Genomic DNA, 19,204 nt, shown 5'->3' with positions numbered 1-19,204 from the left:
ATACAATTCAAATATTTTAATACATGTACATATATTTGATGCAATTCATGGCAATATCAAATTCACATAATTCAACAATTATGAATATAATGCATACACAGTTTATGTAGAATCTAAAATTCGGAGAACGTAAAGTTAGGTCATGTATTATGGTGAATGTTCATGCTATCAGGGCTGCAAAAATATCGAGATAAAAACTATTGTTTTGGAAGAACCTGATTGCATGATGATATGGATGACATGGTTTGATGCAGAAAAAGCTTCAACGTGAAATTCCTAAGCACAACGATATGAGTGTGTTGATAACGTGTTGTAGCCTATTTTATTTGACTAAGGGGAAGGGGCCACAGCAATGAGAGATTGTAGAGGGGGATGTGTTTGTAGAATCGTAGGGGAATGTGTGTGTTATTCCTATGTAGTGCCTTTATTTATAGTTATAAGAGGGAGAAGAATTCCTTCATCCCCAAGGAATACAAGTCCATATAGGAAAAAATAACTAGAATCAAATCTAATCTAGGATTTACACAATCACACTTAAACTAGGAAAGTTCATAACAATTGAAACCTTTTTTTATTAGTTTTCCTTATATTATTTTGGAGTCTTATTCTCATTTCAATCTTAACTCCGCCGTGTAAGTTTATCTTACATTGCCGGTCCCAAGCCCGGATAAAGGAGGAGGGGGAAGGCGTCAGGTAGTCGACAGCCGGCACTCCATGATTACGTCGAATCTTTATGAAAATGAATCCAGAACGAAATCGCGCTAAAGCTAGGGCGTCACCCGTAAGTGGCGCGTTGTGTGGCCTGAGCACAGTGATAAGTGAGCAAGGGTCGCTGTATCTCCATCGGCACCCGGATGCAGTGTTAAATGAGCAAGGGGGCTATAGAAACTTCTTTTCGAACGACTCCACTCAAAGTTGTTTGGGAGCATATGCTCCTATCAACTTTACACTGGACACACAAAAGAAGTACTTTGATCCTATTAGACGGGGAAGGGTGAAGAAGCTAGGACAGAAGGGTAGAGTTCAAGAGAGCAAAATGCGTTTAGGAACGTGGAATATAGGAACCTTGACGGGAAAATCTATGGAAGTAGTAGAAGTTATGGTGAGGAGAAGGATAAATATTATGTGTCTACAAGAAACTAAGTGGGTTGGTCGTAAGGCAAAGGATCTAGAAAACTCAGGGTTTAAACTATGGTATTCGGGCACAAATAGAACGAGAAACGGTGTTGACATCATCGTGGACAAGACCTTGACACAAGATGTTGTAGATGTCAAGAGGGTAGGAGATAGAATCATGGCAATCAAGATTGTAATAGGACAAGAACTTATCAATGTGATTAGTGCGTACGCACCTCAAGTAGGGTTGGATACGAGTTCGAAGGAGAAATTTTGGGAAGACCTTGGAGACTTGGTGCAAGGAATTGCTCAGACGGAAAAGTTATTTATAGGAGGAGATTTAAATGGACACGTGGGTAGGGAGACAGGAAACTATGGAGGTTTTCATGGTGGCCATGGTTTTGGGGAGAGAAACGAGGATGGGGAAGCTATCTTGGATTTTGCAATGGCATATGATCTCTTCTTAGCCAACACCTTCTTTAAGAAGAGAGAAGAACATGTGATCACCTACAAGAGTGGGTCGTCAAAAACACAAATAGATTTTCTTCTAATGAGGAAAGGGGATCGTATAACTTGTAAGGATTGCAAAGTTATACCAGGAGAGAGCGTGGCTAATCAACATCGCTTGTTGGTGATGGATGTACATATCAAAAGAGTGAGAAAAAAGAACAAGACTTGGAAGTGCCCAAGGACTAGATGGTGGAATCTAAAAGAAGAAAAACAAGCCATTTTCAAAGAGAAAGTCATCACCCAGTGTGTGTGGGATAGAGAGGGGGAAGCTAACCAAATGTGGGATTCCATGGCTAGTTGTATCCGAAAAGTAGCAAAAGAGGTATTAGGAGAGTCCAAGGGCTTTGCCCCACACCAAAAGGAATCTTGGTGGTGGAATGAGGAGGTACAAACAAAGGTGAAGGCTAAGAAGGAATGTTGTAAAGCCTTATACAAGGATAGGACCGATGAAAATGGTGAAAGGTATAGAAAAGCGAAGCAAGAGGCGAAGAAAGCTGTGAGAGAAGCTAAGTTAGCGGCTTATGACGATATGTATAAGCGACTAGATACCAAAGAAGGAGAGTTGGATATCTATAAACTAGCTAGAGCAAGGGAAAAGAAGACAAGGGACCTAAACCAAGTGAGGTGCATCAAGGATGAGGATGGAAAGGTTCTTGCTACAGAGAACGCGGTTAAAGACAGATGGAAATGTTATTTTTATAATCTTTTCAATGAAGGACATGAAAGGAGTGCTTCTTTAGGGGAGTTGAGTAACTCAGAAGAGTGTAGAAACTACTCTTTTTATCGTAGAATCCGGAAGGAAGAAGTGGTTGTAGCTTTGAAGAAGATGAAGCATAGAAAAGCAGTAGGCCCAGACGATATACCAATCGAAGTGTGGAAAGTTTTGGGAGAGACAGGTATAACATGGCTCACTGACCTTTTCAATAGGATTCTGAAAACGAAGAAGATGCCAAATGAGTGGCGAACGAGCACTTTGGTGCCTATTTACAAGAATAAGGGCGATGTACAAAATTGCATGAACTATAGGGGTATTAAGCTAATGAGTCATACAATGAAGCTCTGGGAGAGAGTCATTGAGCATAGATTGAGGCAAGAGACACGGGTTTCGGACAACCAATTCGGGTTCATGCCAGGGCGCTCAACCATGAAGGCAATCTATCTCTTACGAAGATTGATGGAAAGATATAGAGATGGGAAAAAGGACTTACACATGGTCTTTATAGATTTGGAAAAAGCGTATGATAGGGTCCCAAGAGACATTCTTTGGAGGATTTTAGAGAAGAAAGGAGTTCGAGTAGCATATATCCAAGCTATATAGGATATGTATGAAGGAGCAAAGACTGCCGTAAGAACTCATGAAGGACAAACCGAAAGCTTTCCCATAACTATAGGATTACATCAAGGTTCATCCTTAAGTCCTTACCTTTTTGCGTTGGTAATGGATGAGTTAACAGGATATATTCAAGATGATATTCCTTGGTGTATGCTTTTCGCAGACGATATAGTGTTGATAGATGAAACTTAGGAAGGGGTAAATGCAAAGCTTAACCTTTGGAGAGAAGTGTTGGAATCTAAAGGTCTTCGCCTAAGCCGATCAAAGACAGAATATATGGAGTGCAAGTTCAGTGCAAATGGAGGCCAAAAAGAGTTAGGGGTGAGGATCGGAGATCAAGAAATACCAAAGAGCGACCGTTTTCGTTACCTAGGATCTATTTTGCAAAAGAACGGAGAATTAGATGAAGATCTCAACCATAGAATACAAGCCGGATGGATGAAGTGGAAGAGTGCATCCGGCGTGTTGTGTGACTGCCGTATGCCACTGAAGCTCAAGGGAAAATTTTATAGGACGGCAATAAGGCCGGCGATGCTGTATGGCACAGAATGTTGGGCGGTGAAGCATCAACACTTACACAAAATGGGTGTAGCGGAGATGAGGATGCTTCGTTGGATGTGTGGGCACACGAGAAAGGATAAGATTAGGAATGAGGATATCTGGGGTAAAGTAGGAGTAGCCGAAATTGAAGGAAAGATGAGAGAAAATCGGTTACGGTGGTTTGGACATGTGCAAAGAAGGCCTACTGACGCTCCGATTAGAAGATGCGACTATGGGACAGAGGTTCAGGGCCGAAGGGGTAGAGGAAGACCTAGGAAAACTTTGGAAGAGACCCTAAGAAAAGTCTTAGAGTACTTGGATCTAACGGAGGACATGACACAGGACAGAACACAATGGCGTTCTAAGATTCATATAGCCGATCCCACTCAGTGACTTGGATTTTCCAAGTCTCCAACCGAGAAGTTTCCCTCACTCGGGAAATTAAGGGAACACTACCTCAACCTACATGCTCCATTCACAAAGCTTCAACATACAAGCTTCAACAAAAGAAAATTCAAAGAACTTAGCGAAGAAGGCTTTGGTGTATTTAACACAATACGTTGAAATGAAGGAAAGCTTATTTATTGATATCCCCGATAAGTTACAAATATGTACATATACTTGAGTCAAAATAAACAAACAAGAGGGATCCTTCACAAAGGTTGCTTAGGAGAAGTCTCAGCAGTCGGTAGAGCCCCAGAAAGAGAAGGCACCGGAGGGGGATAATTCGGAGCCTCAGTATTGGATAGAACCCTAGAAGGAGGAGGCATCAGAGGTTGATCATTTGGAGCTTCATTAAGCGGTACAGCCCCAGAAGACGAAGGCAATAAATGCCTTTGGAACAAGCCCACAAATCTCTGATGATCAAGTAAAACCTGACCATCAGATTCCTTCATCTGGTCAAGCTTCATCTTCATGTTTGTAGCATAGTCATGTGCGAGCCGGTGCAACTGTTTATTCTCATGCTTGAGCCCTCTAATCTCCTGTTTGAGACTCATCACTTCAGCCGCCAATGATTCAACTTGGCGGGTTCGAGCAAATAGGCGTTGGGCCATATTAGACACAGAACCTGCACACTGAACACTGAGAGCCAAAGAATCCTTAACAGCCAACTCATCAGACCGTTTGGAAAGTAGTCTGTTATCTTTGGGAGTGAGAAGGTTCCTGGCCACTACCGCAGCGGTCATATCATTCTTCATCACGGAATCCCCAACGGTAAGAGGACCAGTAGGGGAGACGAAGGATGGGTGCCATATGTTGTCTGGAGAAGGCGAGGCTGCCTCTTCAACAAGGTTCAAGTCAAAACGACGGTCGGAGGGGCCAGACATTTTCAAAGGTGTTGAAGAGAGAAGAGGTCGGACAAATCAAGATCTTAGAAGTGCAAGAATGGAGCTTCTACTGGTGGATATTCAAGTGTGCTTTGGAACTTAATGTCAGCCTCTATAAAAATCTGCACTCGACGAAGCTTCAGAAATCGAAGAGGCGCCTGCTCAGAAATCGAAGAGGCGTTTGCTTTCTCAAAAGCTGGGCTGCTCAGAGACCACGAGGGTCGATCTCAGAAATCGAAGAGGCGTTTGCTTTCTCAAAAGCTGGGCTGCTCAAAGACCACGAAGGCCGATCTCAGAAATCAAAGAGGCTTGCTTTCTCAAAAGCTGGGCTGCTCAGAGACCACGAGGGCCAATCTCAGAAATCGAAGACGCACCTACTTGTCCAGCCTTGTCAGCACCTGTCACACGCACAATCAGCTTTGCGAAAATTATGGGCATTCTGTCGAAGATTTCTGGCGAAGTAGAAAGCACATGAATCGTACTGTTCAATCACCCACTTCCCACACGCAACAGTAGCTCATGGGTACCACAGATAACTTTGCCAAAGTTCTCTGACAAAGTTGAGACACGTGAAGCTTGCAGCTCCCACTACATCGCTCTGACTAAGAAGGGTAAAAGAATAGCAAAGAAACAACACTAACAAAGTTTAGACACATAAATTTTGAAGGTCTAGCTACCATATTATTACCCACAAGGGTAAAGGAACAGTACCACTGCTGGATAATTGGAAAGTCCCGGTGTGTCAACCTCTGTGCTTCGTGGCAAGGTAGACTAGCAAACATGCCCAACCTTTACTCACATTTGAGAAAACACTCCCAACAAGATTGCTTGCTCCAAAATCGAAGAGGCACCGCCCTCCGAATCTCGAGAGCCAGACTCCCAACATGATTACTTTCTAAAAAATCGAAGAAAGGGTAAAGGAACAGTACCACTGCTGGATAATTGGAAAGTCCCTGTGTGTTAACCTCTGTGCTTCGTGGCAAGGTAGACTAGCAAACATGCCCAACCTTTACTCACATTCGAGAAAACACTCCCAACAAGATTGCTTGCTCCAAAATCGAAGAGGCACCGCCCTCCGAATCTCGAGAGCCAGACTCCCAACATGATTACTTTCTCAAAAATCGAAGAGACACCGCTCTCCGAATCTCGAGAGCCAGACCCCCAGCAAGATTGCTTTCTCAAAAATCGAAGAGGCATCGTTCTCCGAATCTTGAGAGCCAGATCCCCAACAGGATTGCTTGTTCAAAAACCGAAGAGGCACCACTTTCCCAACTTCAAGAGCTGGATCTCCTTGGATAAAGCTTGTCTGTAATCTTCACACGCAACATCAGCTTTCCAGATACCACATACCACTTTTTCAAAGTGCTCTGACAGAGTTAAAACATGTGAAGCTGGCAGCTCCCACTACCGTGCTATGACCAAGCAGGGTAAAGGAATAACATTATTACTTGATGTTAGGGAGACTCCTATATATGTCGACCTCTATCCCCAACGGACAGGCAGACCTGCAAAAATGCTCAACCCTTCCTCTTATCTAAGAGGGCACTCCCAACGAAGCCTTTCGAAATATTCAGCTTTCTTTCCCCCCGATAACACCTCTGTAAACAAGCTATACTAGAGCAAGAATATCTCATATCATCAGGGTTAAAAGCAAGAGTATCCCATATCATGCTTTTTCCCTGTCTTTTCCTTTGGCCTTGTTCTTGTCTTTTCCTTTGGCCTTGTTCTTACCTGCAAGACAAGGAGAAAGAGAGCAATCAGTCAGCACTTGGAATCAAGCTTCCAGCCAGGAACTGACTGCCTGGAACCCCTTACCTGATTACTTACCTGGCATTGCTCTCGAGTACTCATCTTCAACATCTTATGCTTCCAGGGAAGATACCGCATCTGCCTGAGGAACAGATAGGGTAAGTGAGAAGGATACAAGGAAGCATGTGGAGACAAGCGTAACAGCACACGTGCCGATACATCCACTACTCTGTCAAAAGCAAAAGTATCCCATATCAGCAGGGTCGAACGTACTCTAGATTTGATGGACTTGTTTTGACCCTCAAATTCTTCAGTCGGCCTTATACTCTGGAGGAAACCAGAAAACCCTCCAGCCCAGTTCAAGAATAAGCCTTTGGAAAGTTACTTCTTCAAAAGCAAAAGTATCCCATATCATCTCTTCTCATTTTTCTTCTCTTTATCCTTCATGCTGCCTGCAAGATAGGGAGAATGTGAACAATCAGCCGGAGCTCTGATTGCTTACCTTGTCTGTCACCTCTTTCAGCAGATCCCCTAGCTCGGTGACTTGGGGGACTCCTACTACATGGTTTGTATCGCGCTTAACCAAGCCTGAAACTACAAGTAAGCTTCAAGTGAAATTGATACATTACCTTGTGCATCTCCACCAGTTATAGATACCACCCCTGGATGGAGGAAGAGTACTTCCAGAGAAGATGCCACATCTACCTATGAGACAGATAAGGCAAGTCAAGACGATACCACACTCCGGTACTTAGAAGTTTCGTGGTTACGAGATCATTCTCCCACAATATTTCCTAATGTCATTTGTACTAAATCATTCACTTGTACTCACTAAAGGAGAGCTTGAACCTATGTACTTGTGTAAACCCTTCACAATTAATGAGAACTCATCTATTCCGTGGACGTAGCCAATCTGGGTGAACCACGTACATCTTGTGTTTGCTTTCCTATCTCTATCCATTTATATACTTATCCACACTAATGACTGGAGCAATCTAGCGAAGATCACAAAAAGTGACCGTTTTCGCTACTTAGGATCTATCTTGCAAGAGAACGGAGACTTAGATGGAGATCTCAACCATAGAATACAAGCTGGGTGGATGAAGTGTAAGAGTGCATCCGGCGTGTTGTGTGACCGTCGTAGGCCACTGAAGCTCAAGGGAAAATTTTATAGGACGGCAATAAGGCCGCGATGTTGTATGGCACAGAATGTTGGGCGGTGAAGCATCAACACGTACACAAAATGGGTGTAGCAGAGATGAGGATGCTTCGTGGGAGGTATGGGCACATGAGAAAGGATAAGATTGGGAATGAGGATATCCGAGGTAAAGTAGGAGTAGCCAAAATTGAAGGAAATATGAGAGAAAATCGGTTCCGGTGGTTTGGACATGTGCAAAGAAGGCCTACTGACGCTCCGGTTCGAAAATGTGACTACGGGACAGAGGTTCAGGGCCGAAGGGGTAGAGGAAGACTTAGGAAAACTTTGGAAGAGACCCTAGGAAAAGACTTGAGTACTTGGATCTAACGGAGGACATGACACAAAACCGAGCGCCATGGCGTTCTAGGATTCATATAGCCGACCCCACTTAGTGGGAAAAGGCTTTGTTGTTGTTATTCTCATTTCAATCTTGAGAGACTTTTTAGTATATTGTATTCAAGGTAGTAGGTACATCACGTGCCATTACATAAGTGGAGGAGAAGTAAAAAATATATCATCAATTATATTACACACGAAATGTATCAGTTTGTGTTTTATATACATAAAAATAAAAAATAAAAATAAAAATCTCTTCTAAGGTTTTGATTTCTTTTATAAATGCTGTTTATATAACTTTGCACAATTTGTAACTATTAAATGGGTAAGTAAAGTGTTGACGGAGAAAAAGGGGGTAGGTGAAGTAGAATGAGGTGGTAGTTTTGACAAGAGAATATGGGGTGCTCCACTGTCTATCAATTTATCATTACTTTATATTTTGTATCATTTACATGTAAAAGGTCATTAGCTTTACTGACAGCGTAATATTTTAAAGGATGAATTGTTAATTTAGTCTTTGAATTATCACTTGAATAAAAATTAAGTCCCTAAATTATTTTTTTCAGAAAAAATCAGTCATTTAATTATAAAAATTTGCCAATTACATCTCTAATACTATATTCCAAGCTACTATATTCAATTTTCCGCCAATTTAAATTACGTTACTTGCATGTGATACACATTGGAAGGTAGATTAGTAATTTTACATAAAGAAATAGTGTATGGGGTTAACTTTGGAGGGTAAATTAGACGTTAGATTTGTAACTTATATAATGTTAAGGGCTTTTATACGAGAAAAGAACGATATTACACTCGAAAATGTGTCAAGTTACATAAGTTGACGAAAAATTAAATAAAATAGCTTTGAATATAATAGTAAGGATGAAATTAGCCATTTTTAATGAATTTATGGACTTATTTTACCGAAAAAATAATTCAAAGTCATAATTTTCACTTAAGTAAGAATTCATGAACTAAATCTGCACTTCACTTCCTTACAAGTCCAATTGTCGATTGCTAATTGTAACCGGTTATATATCTCTCGTCACGTGTAACTAAGAATCTCGAGTTTTATCACAATAACACAACCAGAAAGTGTACATCCCCACCCGGCACAAATTACAGGATAACACAAATTGTATTGAATAGAAGATTATGGCCAGCAATTTAACACAATTCGAGTTTCAAATCCTTATCTATTCAGACCTCCACCATGAAATGATTATTCCAAAGAACACGAAACACAATATCAGTTCTTTTTTTTCTTTTTTTTTGGGTGAAAAGTGCTTTATTCCAACACAATAATTACACAAGAAAATAGCCAAATACATACACATAAACAAAAAGGACCTCAGAAGCAACTAAAGAGCCCAAAACAAAGAATACACCGAAACAAACCCTAGCAGCTTCAACCCGCCGTCGCCGGAAAGCCACTTACCAACCAACCAACAAAAACAAACGTTCCCTGCACACACCTGAAAACAAGCTAAACAAAGCTCCAAAAGTAGAAGAAAATAGAGTGAAAACAGAACCCCAACACAAATCCCCAAACACCGCCAAGCACCACACCTGTAGCTGCCACACATCGGATGAAGCTTGCGGGAAGAAGCAACCCGTTAGCAACAGGGCCAACAAAGTGAAACCCAAAACGAAGGAAGCCAGTGGGAAAGAGCAACCCACTAGCAACAGTGCCATCAAAGACAATCCCAAGGAAGGTGGTGGTGTGAACACCCGAGCGAAAACTCTACACAACTTCCGGGTGAAACGCGAAAAATCGCGGTACAAAGATGGAGAAGCCAAACCAAGATGTGAAGTCGAAGAAGGATGGGGTTGATTGGGTGGAAGATGGAGTGAAGTGCGAGGAAAGTGGAAGAAAAATGAGAAAAAGATGGAAAGAAGATGCAAAGAAAGGGAAAAAGGAAGAAACGACAGAATGAAAAAAAGGGAAAAAAAAGTAGAAGGAAGGAAGAAGGAAAGTGGAAAGGAGGAGAGAAGGAAGAAAAAAGGAGGAAAAGTGGAAAGGAAGTGGAAGGGAGGGAGGAAACCAGGGAAAAAGGGGCTATAGACAGAGAAATCAGGGGCACAAGAAGTTGGAAGAAAGTGGCTATCAGGCCCTTGGAGAGGGGGAAATAGAAGCTGAAGGAGAAGGAAAGAAAAAGAAAAGTGGAAACACAATATCAGTTCTCAAGGGGCACGGAATGGTCTTTCCATGTAGAGTAATTACATCGCTTTTGACTACTATTAGTCACGCTCGATGCTTCTGTCACTTTCTCTACAACAACACTGCCATCACAATTGAGTCTGTATGAAACATCCAATCCTTCTAGAGTCAGGTGATATATTATGTCTCTGGGAGACTGCGGTGGCTGTTCGCTTCCAGGGCTAGAAGCTTCTTCACCAGGGAAGTCATCTGAACATTCGTTCAATTGTTTCCCATTTTCTGACTTGGTGAAGGAATCATGAGGTCGATTTCGTTGAGACAATGAGCGAATATCCCATGAAAGCACCTGCTTGATCAAGTTTTGGAACTGATCTGGTGAAGCATAGAGTGAATTCTTTCCCTGCAACGAACCAGATGCAGATGGAATAAATAAAGTGCACAGGAATTGGTGCTTCAAGGTGTGGGAGAATAAAGTATTTCCCAGTTAATGTAGTTGATTTTTGAACTGTTTTCATGGAAAAGGAATAGCATTTTCTAAACCCGAGATTTAAATAGCTAATTATTTGAGTATAAGGGCAAAGGAGTTTATCTAGCATATTTGAAGAGGACAATGAAAACAGAAGATTAAGAATCGATTAAACATTCACAACCAGGGAGTGAAAGAAGGAATCAATCTATTCATGATCTGCTAAGAACCCCTTTGGGAATTTTGAACAGGATGCAAGTTCAGAACCTAGAACTGATAGAAGAGTCGGCGAACAGGAATGTCAATTATTCCCAGGTATAGCTATTTGCAGGATGAGATAGAACATATGGGAGACCTATTTACTAACTCGCAGAGTTTCGCAATCAGAGCACCAAAAAAACAGCCAGAATGAGATCTCACATGATGATGAGTTGTTGAATCTTTTAGAATTTAATTACTGAGGTCTTATGATATCCTCCACTAGTTTCAGCGCATAGAGCCTGAGTTCGACCAGTACTATTGATGAAGAAAAACTATACAATTCTTTTCATAGGAAAGATAAAACATATATAGTTGCCAATCAAATTGCACACAATGTACGAAAATTTTCATACAGCATAGTCAGTCCAATGTTGAGGCACATATTTTATATCAGGAGGTCAGTTTCCCTCTTAGATCTTCACATTTGATTTCCAGGTTTCAATTTATATTTTTCTTGGACAGAATGATCTTTAAGGTGTTCAGTTACATCCTGTCTTTTGGTTTTCTTCTTATTTCCTGGGCTTTTTTGTTTTTTTTTTTTTTTTTTTTACTGCGGTACCCTTGTTTTAAAGGTTGCTTACATTTCTTTCTGGTGTTATGTAAAGAGTTTGACTTTTACCAATGAAGAGCTAGGAAGCAGACTATTGATGCAAATTGTAAACAAATATGAATAATTAATCAAAACAACAAATTAAAAGGATGTCTCCTTCAAAAATATGAAACAGGTTCTTGATATTTGAAGTAAAGATCCACTCACTGATATTTCCCAGCAATCAGCGAGTGTTGAAGTGAAGCCCTCCGAGAAACTAACAGAAGCTACTGCTAAAACACTGTCCCCCTGCAGACGAAATGGATATTAATTCAAAACAAGGAAGGAATTGATCCTATAAGTTACCAGAAGAGTACTTACATGTTACACTGACATAGGAAGAAAGCTCTGAAATAGGTATTTTTCCTTTGAAATCACATTATACAGTTGTTTACTAACAATTCACAATCTCAAAATATGCAATGGTCGAGGTGGGAAATATCTACAACTTATACATATGCAGTTTTCCATAATAGATATTTGAAGGTTTTGGTCCAAGTATCAGTCAAACTGAACAAGAATCCATACTGCAAACCAACTCTCAACTGAACTGGAGAGTTTGTATCCTGCAGCTTATGCACTAATAGTCTATACTGTATGAACGTCTGATAACTACACATCACTTGACTTTCAACCTCCCAAGTTTAATATCCAAAACTTCTTGATGAGTTTAATGGACAATCTCTTATCTTGTATGTCACGAACCTATAAAGATTCACAAATTCCTGAAAGACAATGGAAATGATACCGTTAACCACTTTGGCACTCTTGCTCCTTGGATGCTGTCACTGTAGGGGAGATAAGGTTTGACATCAAGTACTGGCTGTCAATAAAACTAAACCAAGTAAGTTTGATTTGAAAAAAAAAAAATCAGAACAAAAAGAAAATGGATGTGGCCAGTTGAGATAAAAATTGTAAAACTTACTGTCCCATCAACCAAATCCACACCAGAGAGTAGAAGCATACTCCTGTGTACAGCTTCCACCTAAAGTACACAGTATATTTTTATAAGACTCCAGACTTTCTCTTTTTCATAAGCATATTTTCAATTTTTTTTTTTTTTTATATGCAGTCAAACTTTAACTTTAAGATAAGAACACAAACAGAACGGTTTTATAGAGTAAAAATAATTAAAATGGTTATATGACAACAAAAAGGAATTAAACCTAATGTTGTGAATATCACATTTAAGAATGAATAAAAAAGAACAGACTCGGGAAATCGAAAACAAAATAACCAAGATAAAAAACACTAAGAACTAATGTGGTTCGGCTATATGTGCCTATGTCCACGGGGTAACAACATTAGTCTTTCACTATATCAATAATGAATACAACGGATAATCTTGCCAAGTCTCTAGGATTAAGACTTGTTGAAAAACCTGAAAAAACAAGAACAAGAAATACTCTTATCTCTTTCTTTTCTCTCACACATACTTTGCCCTCACAATATTGTCACACTCTAACTCCTTGAGTGGTATACAACTTATTATTTTGCTCCAATTCAAAACTAGTGCAATAGCCTGTTTATATAGACATAGGAAAGGTCTTCTTCAATAAGCATTACTAATCCTAATTGGAATCTAGTTATGAATCCTTCCCCACTTGAGAAACCAACTCCAATTGGGAAAACAACTTAAATTGGGTAAACAACTCCAGTTGGGAAAACAAATCCAATTGGGAAAACAACTTCAATTGGGTAAACAATTTAAATTGGATATACAACTTCAATTGGGAAAACAACTCCAATTGGGAAAACAACTTCAACTGGGTAAACAATTTAATCCTCTAAAACTATAATTCCTGATAGACTCGGGACAACTTATCATGGGCTGAAAAAACCCAACACCTAATACATTATTCCGCATACCTCACACCACTTCTCTAAATGCCGGAAAGGAACTTGGAGAGTAAAGAGTAAAGTTAAAAATGTAAAATAGTTGGCCTAACACACAGGATGCATAACTATAATACGATGTTAGAGAACGACTAGACCCAATAGCTTAATGTATATTAAGGTGTCCTTCCTCACGTGTGGCCCCATCCTGAGTGTAGATAGGGAGAGAGAAAAACATTTGGGTGCCCCCGACCTTGTAATATATGGGTGCAGCCCCACCCTGTAACATATGGGTGCAGCCCCTCCCTGCACCTTGCAAACCAAGAAAGAAGTGGGGGAATGGGGATTGAGTTTTAGAACCCTGTACCTGCAAACCAAGGCTATGATACCATGTTATAATTAGAGCATTCAATCAAAAACCAATTGGTAATTGGTGGATAGGTCTAAGACATATATATTTGATGCAAGGCTATATATTCATGATGTAAGTATTCCCTCAAGAAAAACCAAAAGAAAGAACAAAAAGAGAAAAAGAACGAAGCTATTAGATGGGTTTCCAATTGTGTGAGATTACTGAGTTTTGATAGTTTTTGAAAAACTTCACTTCCACAACCAAGGTTCAGTATTAGTCTAACGCAGAATGTTGATATTTTTTTTTCTTTTTTTTTTGAGTCACTATAAAAAGGTCTATTCAGCAGTAGTATAACCCTACCTTGGCAACAGTGAGTCCAATGGGGCATGGCCTGTGTGGAGATCGTGTTGCAAAGACTCCCCTCCTTTCACCGTTTAGTCTTGGTACCCTCACCTATTCATCCAGTCGACCTTTCCACAAAGTTAAAAAGAATAGCTAATCACCAAAGGCAAAGACAGTAGTATACCATACTCAGAGGCACACACACCTTGGCCTTGAACCTTGACTTAGTCGGATCCTTCCAAAGCTTCTCCAGATTTGTATTTAGATGGAAAACATATATAACCCAGCAGTGAGAATATTCTCCAAGACCCTCAAGCGATGCTGGAGGAACACGAGCTGAATTAAAAATCAAACAGGCCCTGGAAAGAGGAACAAGTAGAGGTTGTCGAGGGGTCCCATTCCTGCACAATTAAAAAGTGAAAGATCATCAATGTGACATTAAAGAAACCTTGCATGCACAACAAATGTGCACATTCTTACTTTTCCCAAACAAATATGCACTTTTTGAAAAGCTTTTTATTTTATCAATATATAGACAAACAAATGCAACAAACTTCTGGCAACCAAAGATGGGATAGCTTGAAAATGAGCAGACCTTAAGCCCTGAGAAACCAAGCATTCCCAAGGTGCAACTGCAAACTAAAGGTGGCTGAATATCCCATTCATGCACCAGTGTAAACTGCGCGCGTGTGTGTATAGGTGTGCAACATGTTACTTTAACTCTACGATAAACCTTATTCTAATAATTTCAACTGCAATGTTTAATTTATCTATCTGACTCCTTTTGCTCTGACAAGTGACAGGATAAAAATCCAACACATCCACTGGGGATGGAACCCAGAACTCAACCTCAACCCTTTAGATTTAGAAGGAGATAGGTGCTACTAAGCCCAAAGGAAATAGAATTTTTTCTAGCACTGCTGAAAGTTTTCACCATAATTTGATTTCTGTACATACTTAAAATCAAAGGGACAGAGCGTTTTGAAAACTACCGTTTTACTCAAAGGAAAAGACAAATGAAACCTATTAACTCAATCATCGGTTTTGGAAAATCAGATAATTTGGATATCAGTATTGGTCGGTCTGTTTTCTCTTTGTACTTTAGTTCCTTGATTAGCATCAGATTTCTTCAACCACTTCATGAGGAGTAAACAATTCTAGTGATTAGTAAACAATTCTAGTGATCAGATCTAGCTATATACCCACCCACTCAATCACTTTGGGCGCAATTGTATCATATTGATAGACAGATGATATATGAACATACAGTCAAGTGATGAGAAACAAAGATCTTTAAGTCGGAATACCAAACTTTGTCCACCCAAAATACCTGGTAGAGAAGCATGACTGGACGACACCAATAGGTGCCATGGGGTAAGAAGTCAGCTCCAAACTATCCAACTTAGGTTGCGTCAGCGCTTCTCTCAAAGCCTCCAAATACAAAATGATAAAGAATTAGCAAGCCGAGAAAAAACGCGAATGACATGTGAAATGCCAACGCTACGATCAATGTTACTTCCGGATACGCCTATGGACTGAAATGAACACAATCATGATCCAGGCAAATCCCTAAACGATTACGTAATGAAGTACAACAACATAGGCAAATAGTTAAGGTACTGTCCGGACAACAACCAATCAAATTTCCAATCACAAATGTATATGAAATAAACCAGCTCAATTAAATGCAGAATCACTGCTGGAGAGTGTACCTGCTGAGCCCGAATTCGACCTTGCCGTTCGGCACCACATATGTCTGAGGAAGCCTTGAGAGATTTCTGGAGCTCACCAATCTTGGAATCCAAATCCCTTGATTTTCTTTTCAACAAATACACTGTTAAAAACCAAAAGAAAGATAAATTACAAGAACCCAAATGCAATGCAGTAAGATGAACTACAAGAAAGAGAAATTACAAGAAAAGGCGGTGGAGGCGGAGAGCGCTACAAGCGCAAAGGTTATGGTGGCTCTTAACCATTTTGATTCATCTGTGCTGTAACTATAAGCCATGGAAAATTGTAACGGATTCTCTTCTCACAGTTAAAACAAAGAGTTTCCCCATCTGGGCGCTTGGTCGTGACATATAGGGTTTGGACCGAGGGTGGAAAACCGAGTTTTTTTTTTTTTTTTTTTTTTAACAAACAGTATTATTTCCATTAAAGGCTGAGCTTAGCATCAAAATGAGTTAGCAATAATATAGTTCAAATTTGCCTTTGGCGAGAATCGAACCTAATACCTCTCATTTGTAAGTGAAGATGAATATCACTAGGTCATAGTATTAAGTGGCAGAAGGGATAACCAAGTTGAAAGACCATGATTCGCCCAATAATGATTCTTCAGGCTAGTTGGCTCCCAGCTCGGAAGAGCATTAATTTGATCAAGTCCTAATGGAAGTAGAACTCTTAAAGGGTCAGACTCTGGCGTAGCTCAGTCGAGTCCTGGTTAAATTAAAATTGCCAAGAATCAGTTTGGTTTTCTAATAAGATTCGAATTATTCCATGAATCAAAACCTATGGTTGATCAGATAAGAATGAATCAAGTGCACAAAGGAACTAGGTTCAGAAATCTTTGTCCAATTCAAAGAAGCTAAAATCGGATAGAGTTTGAGTTTTGGCTAAAGAAGGGATTAAAAGGTTAAAGAGATGATATCTAGGTGATTGCCGAGTAAGCATAGTCCTATCAGGATTCTACCTTGGCAGACCTAATTACACGAAATCCATATAGAAGTGGTTATTCAATGTGAGAAGCCTCTTCAAATCAACAAACAACTCAAAGCGTTTTACGAGAAAATCCTCACTTTATGTAAAACCCTTCTCAGAACCCTAAGAAAAATACTAATTATCCTACCTCTCTTGTCAACACATCTTCAGTTTGGATAAGGAAACAACACTATGTTGACAACCGGCGACATCTTCAGTTTGGGTAAATAGCACTGGAGCTATAAATCAAGTAGACTTAGAAGCATCTTCAGTTTGGACAAGTAAACGACATTACTTCTAGTTGGTTAGTTATTATTCGTCTAGGCCAGCAAAAAGTTTTTAATTTGTTTGCCTAAAGAGGTCACTTCATTAGCTTCCCGGTGAACTGAGGTGTTCTATATGGTTAGTCCCATGTGCATTTCGTAGTTCGGCATTTAGGCAGCCAAACCACCATTTATCACAAAAACACTCATCTCCTTTAAGTATATTTGCCCATACAATTTGATACCAATTTGACGCAATTATATTCTCACAAATATAGTTTAAGCTATCAAACCTGATGCAAAAGGGCCTGAACTTCACAATTAATTAAGCAACCTTGTCTTTAGGTTCTAAAACCCCCTAAGCCGAGAGGTGTTACTTCCTCAGTTGCAATCGCTTAGGTACAGAAGTTAGCAACGCATTTTGTTGGAAATGTGCTCTAAAGCCAATCATGAGATGATATTTTACAAACATTTCATATGTTAAACTAATCTATAAAATATCGTTATTGCACCCTCACTAAGACATTAATAGGGCGATAGCTCAAGCTAGTGAATCAAGGTCTCATTAGGTTCCAAACACCATTGAGAGACTAAACCACATGATTGAGAATTGTGTATAATGGTGACATCGCTAATCTCAAGGTTGCTCCTAAGGATAATATAGATAACCGTTGTCTAGCCTATTATTCAACTATCTTTGGAATGACATCTTAAAAGGTGTCATCACTAAACACAGTTGATTGGCTTTAGTGCAAGTGGGAGATTTTTAAAAATGTGCCCTAAAGCAACATGAGATAATATATGAACATTTCACATGTTAAACTAATTTAGTTTAATGTAAGGGCAAATGTTATTGTTTAAAGCATCTCATTAAACGTTATATGCTTAAACGATAAGTCCAAGGAACATGTGGGTAAAAGATGTGATATAAAAAGTTAGATTCATAAGATCTTTCGCTTTCATACAAATATCCTAAATGTTCATGATCATATGATTGCTAATTTGGCATTGATAGTCTGGATAGATATGTCTGTACTATGTTTTCTCCCTAAAGAGTGACTAGTCTCGAGTTATTGGTGTGAATGACACCAAGATAACTATGTAGGTGCTCAATATTTGTTTTATGGCTAGGTCCTTAATCTTTGATTATGTTAAAGATATTCCATTTGAGAGTGTCCATGACATCGTTGGGTTAAATTACCTAGTCATGGAGGCAAGTGAGTGTACAACAAGAGATCTCTAACCTTCAAATTGTTAAGGGGAGAATACTTTATAATATGATTAAGAGTCTCTCATCAGAGCACATGAATGAGATTTAGGAAGTACGTCTCAAATCACATTCAATGTAATCATATAGACAAGAGAATCACATTGAAGAGTAGACATGAATAGACTATCAACCAAACAATGTCATCAAGAGTATTGATGTAGAGAAAGCCGTATTGCATTGTAATCTCAAGTCGAATAGGTTATCCAACCAATTCTAAGCTTGGGTAGCCATGACATACTGTTAGGTGTCCCTCATGGTTTTGTGGAATTCCCGAAGATTAGCAATCACTAATCTTTAACAAAGGGAGAATTGAATGTTATTTCAATTTCGCAATCAACTGTTAAGAGTTAAAATCAACCATTGCCTCGCTGATTGAAATGTAATGAATCGTACATCGTATAAGGATGAATGTGAAGAAATATCAATGAGATGGGTAAGTAATTAAATAGTTTAATTAAGCATGGTCAAGATAAAATAATTGGTTAATTAATCATACGAAATGTTTCATATTGGACTTTAAGTTAGTTTCGTGTTTTGTAATCCAAATGGGTTTGGTCAATAATGGCCCATTATGTTTAAGTTGTGCAACAACTAAAAAAAAATGGGCAGTTAACCCAACTAATAAGGGATGCTAGCCATAAGAAGGAAGTGGCTTACGTACAAGCTTGCCATTCACTTGGAAGTGGGTATACAAGTGGCTTTATAGCCAAAACTCATTGGGGTTTTTTTGAAAAGAAATTTGGGGGCACAACAACTCTCCTTTTCTCTCTAAGGAGGCTATCCATCTACAGGAAAATAGCTAGCAATATTTCTTACTCTAGACTATCCATCTTGTGTTCACACTACATCCTTGGTGT

General features: G+C 39.6%; 1 protein-coding gene across 4 annotated transcripts; it reads right to left on the bottom strand.

Annotated features, from left to right (window-relative positions):
• Window positions 1-9,229: 9,229 nt before the first annotated feature.
• Window positions 9,230-16,193, bottom strand: LOC126596603 (uncharacterized). 4 transcript variants are annotated; one of them, XM_050263240.1, is made up of 10 exons: window positions 16,032-16,193; window positions 15,830-15,951; window positions 15,448-15,548; window positions 14,323-14,518; window positions 14,136-14,228; window positions 13,677-13,790; window positions 12,513-12,572; window positions 12,336-12,410; window positions 11,756-11,836; window positions 9,230-10,671 (listed from the first exon to the last, which is right to left on the bottom strand). In XM_050263240.1, the coding sequence occupies exons 1-10, from the start codon at window positions 16,123-16,125 to the stop codon at window positions 10,288-10,290; spliced, it is 1,320 nt and encodes a 439-aa protein (XP_050119197.1). In that variant the 5' UTR covers window positions 16,126-16,193; the 3' UTR covers window positions 9,230-10,287. The 4 variants fall into 4 exon arrangements, with proteins under 4 accessions (XP_050119197.1, XP_050119199.1, XP_050119198.1 ...); XM_050263242.1 differs by having other exon boundaries at window positions 9,230-9,585; XM_050263241.1 differs by lacking the exon at window positions 13,677-13,790.
• Between the last annotated feature and the right edge of the window lie 3,011 nt (window positions 16,194-19,204).

This window comes from Malus sylvestris, chromosome 13, assembly GCF_916048215.2.
Source record: "Malus sylvestris chromosome 13, drMalSylv7.2, whole genome shotgun sequence".
Taxonomy (NCBI): Eukaryota; Viridiplantae; Streptophyta; class Magnoliopsida; order Rosales; family Rosaceae; genus Malus; species Malus sylvestris.
The sequence above is the reverse complement of the archived record's forward strand: the minus strand, read 5'-3'. Positions and strand labels throughout refer to the sequence as shown.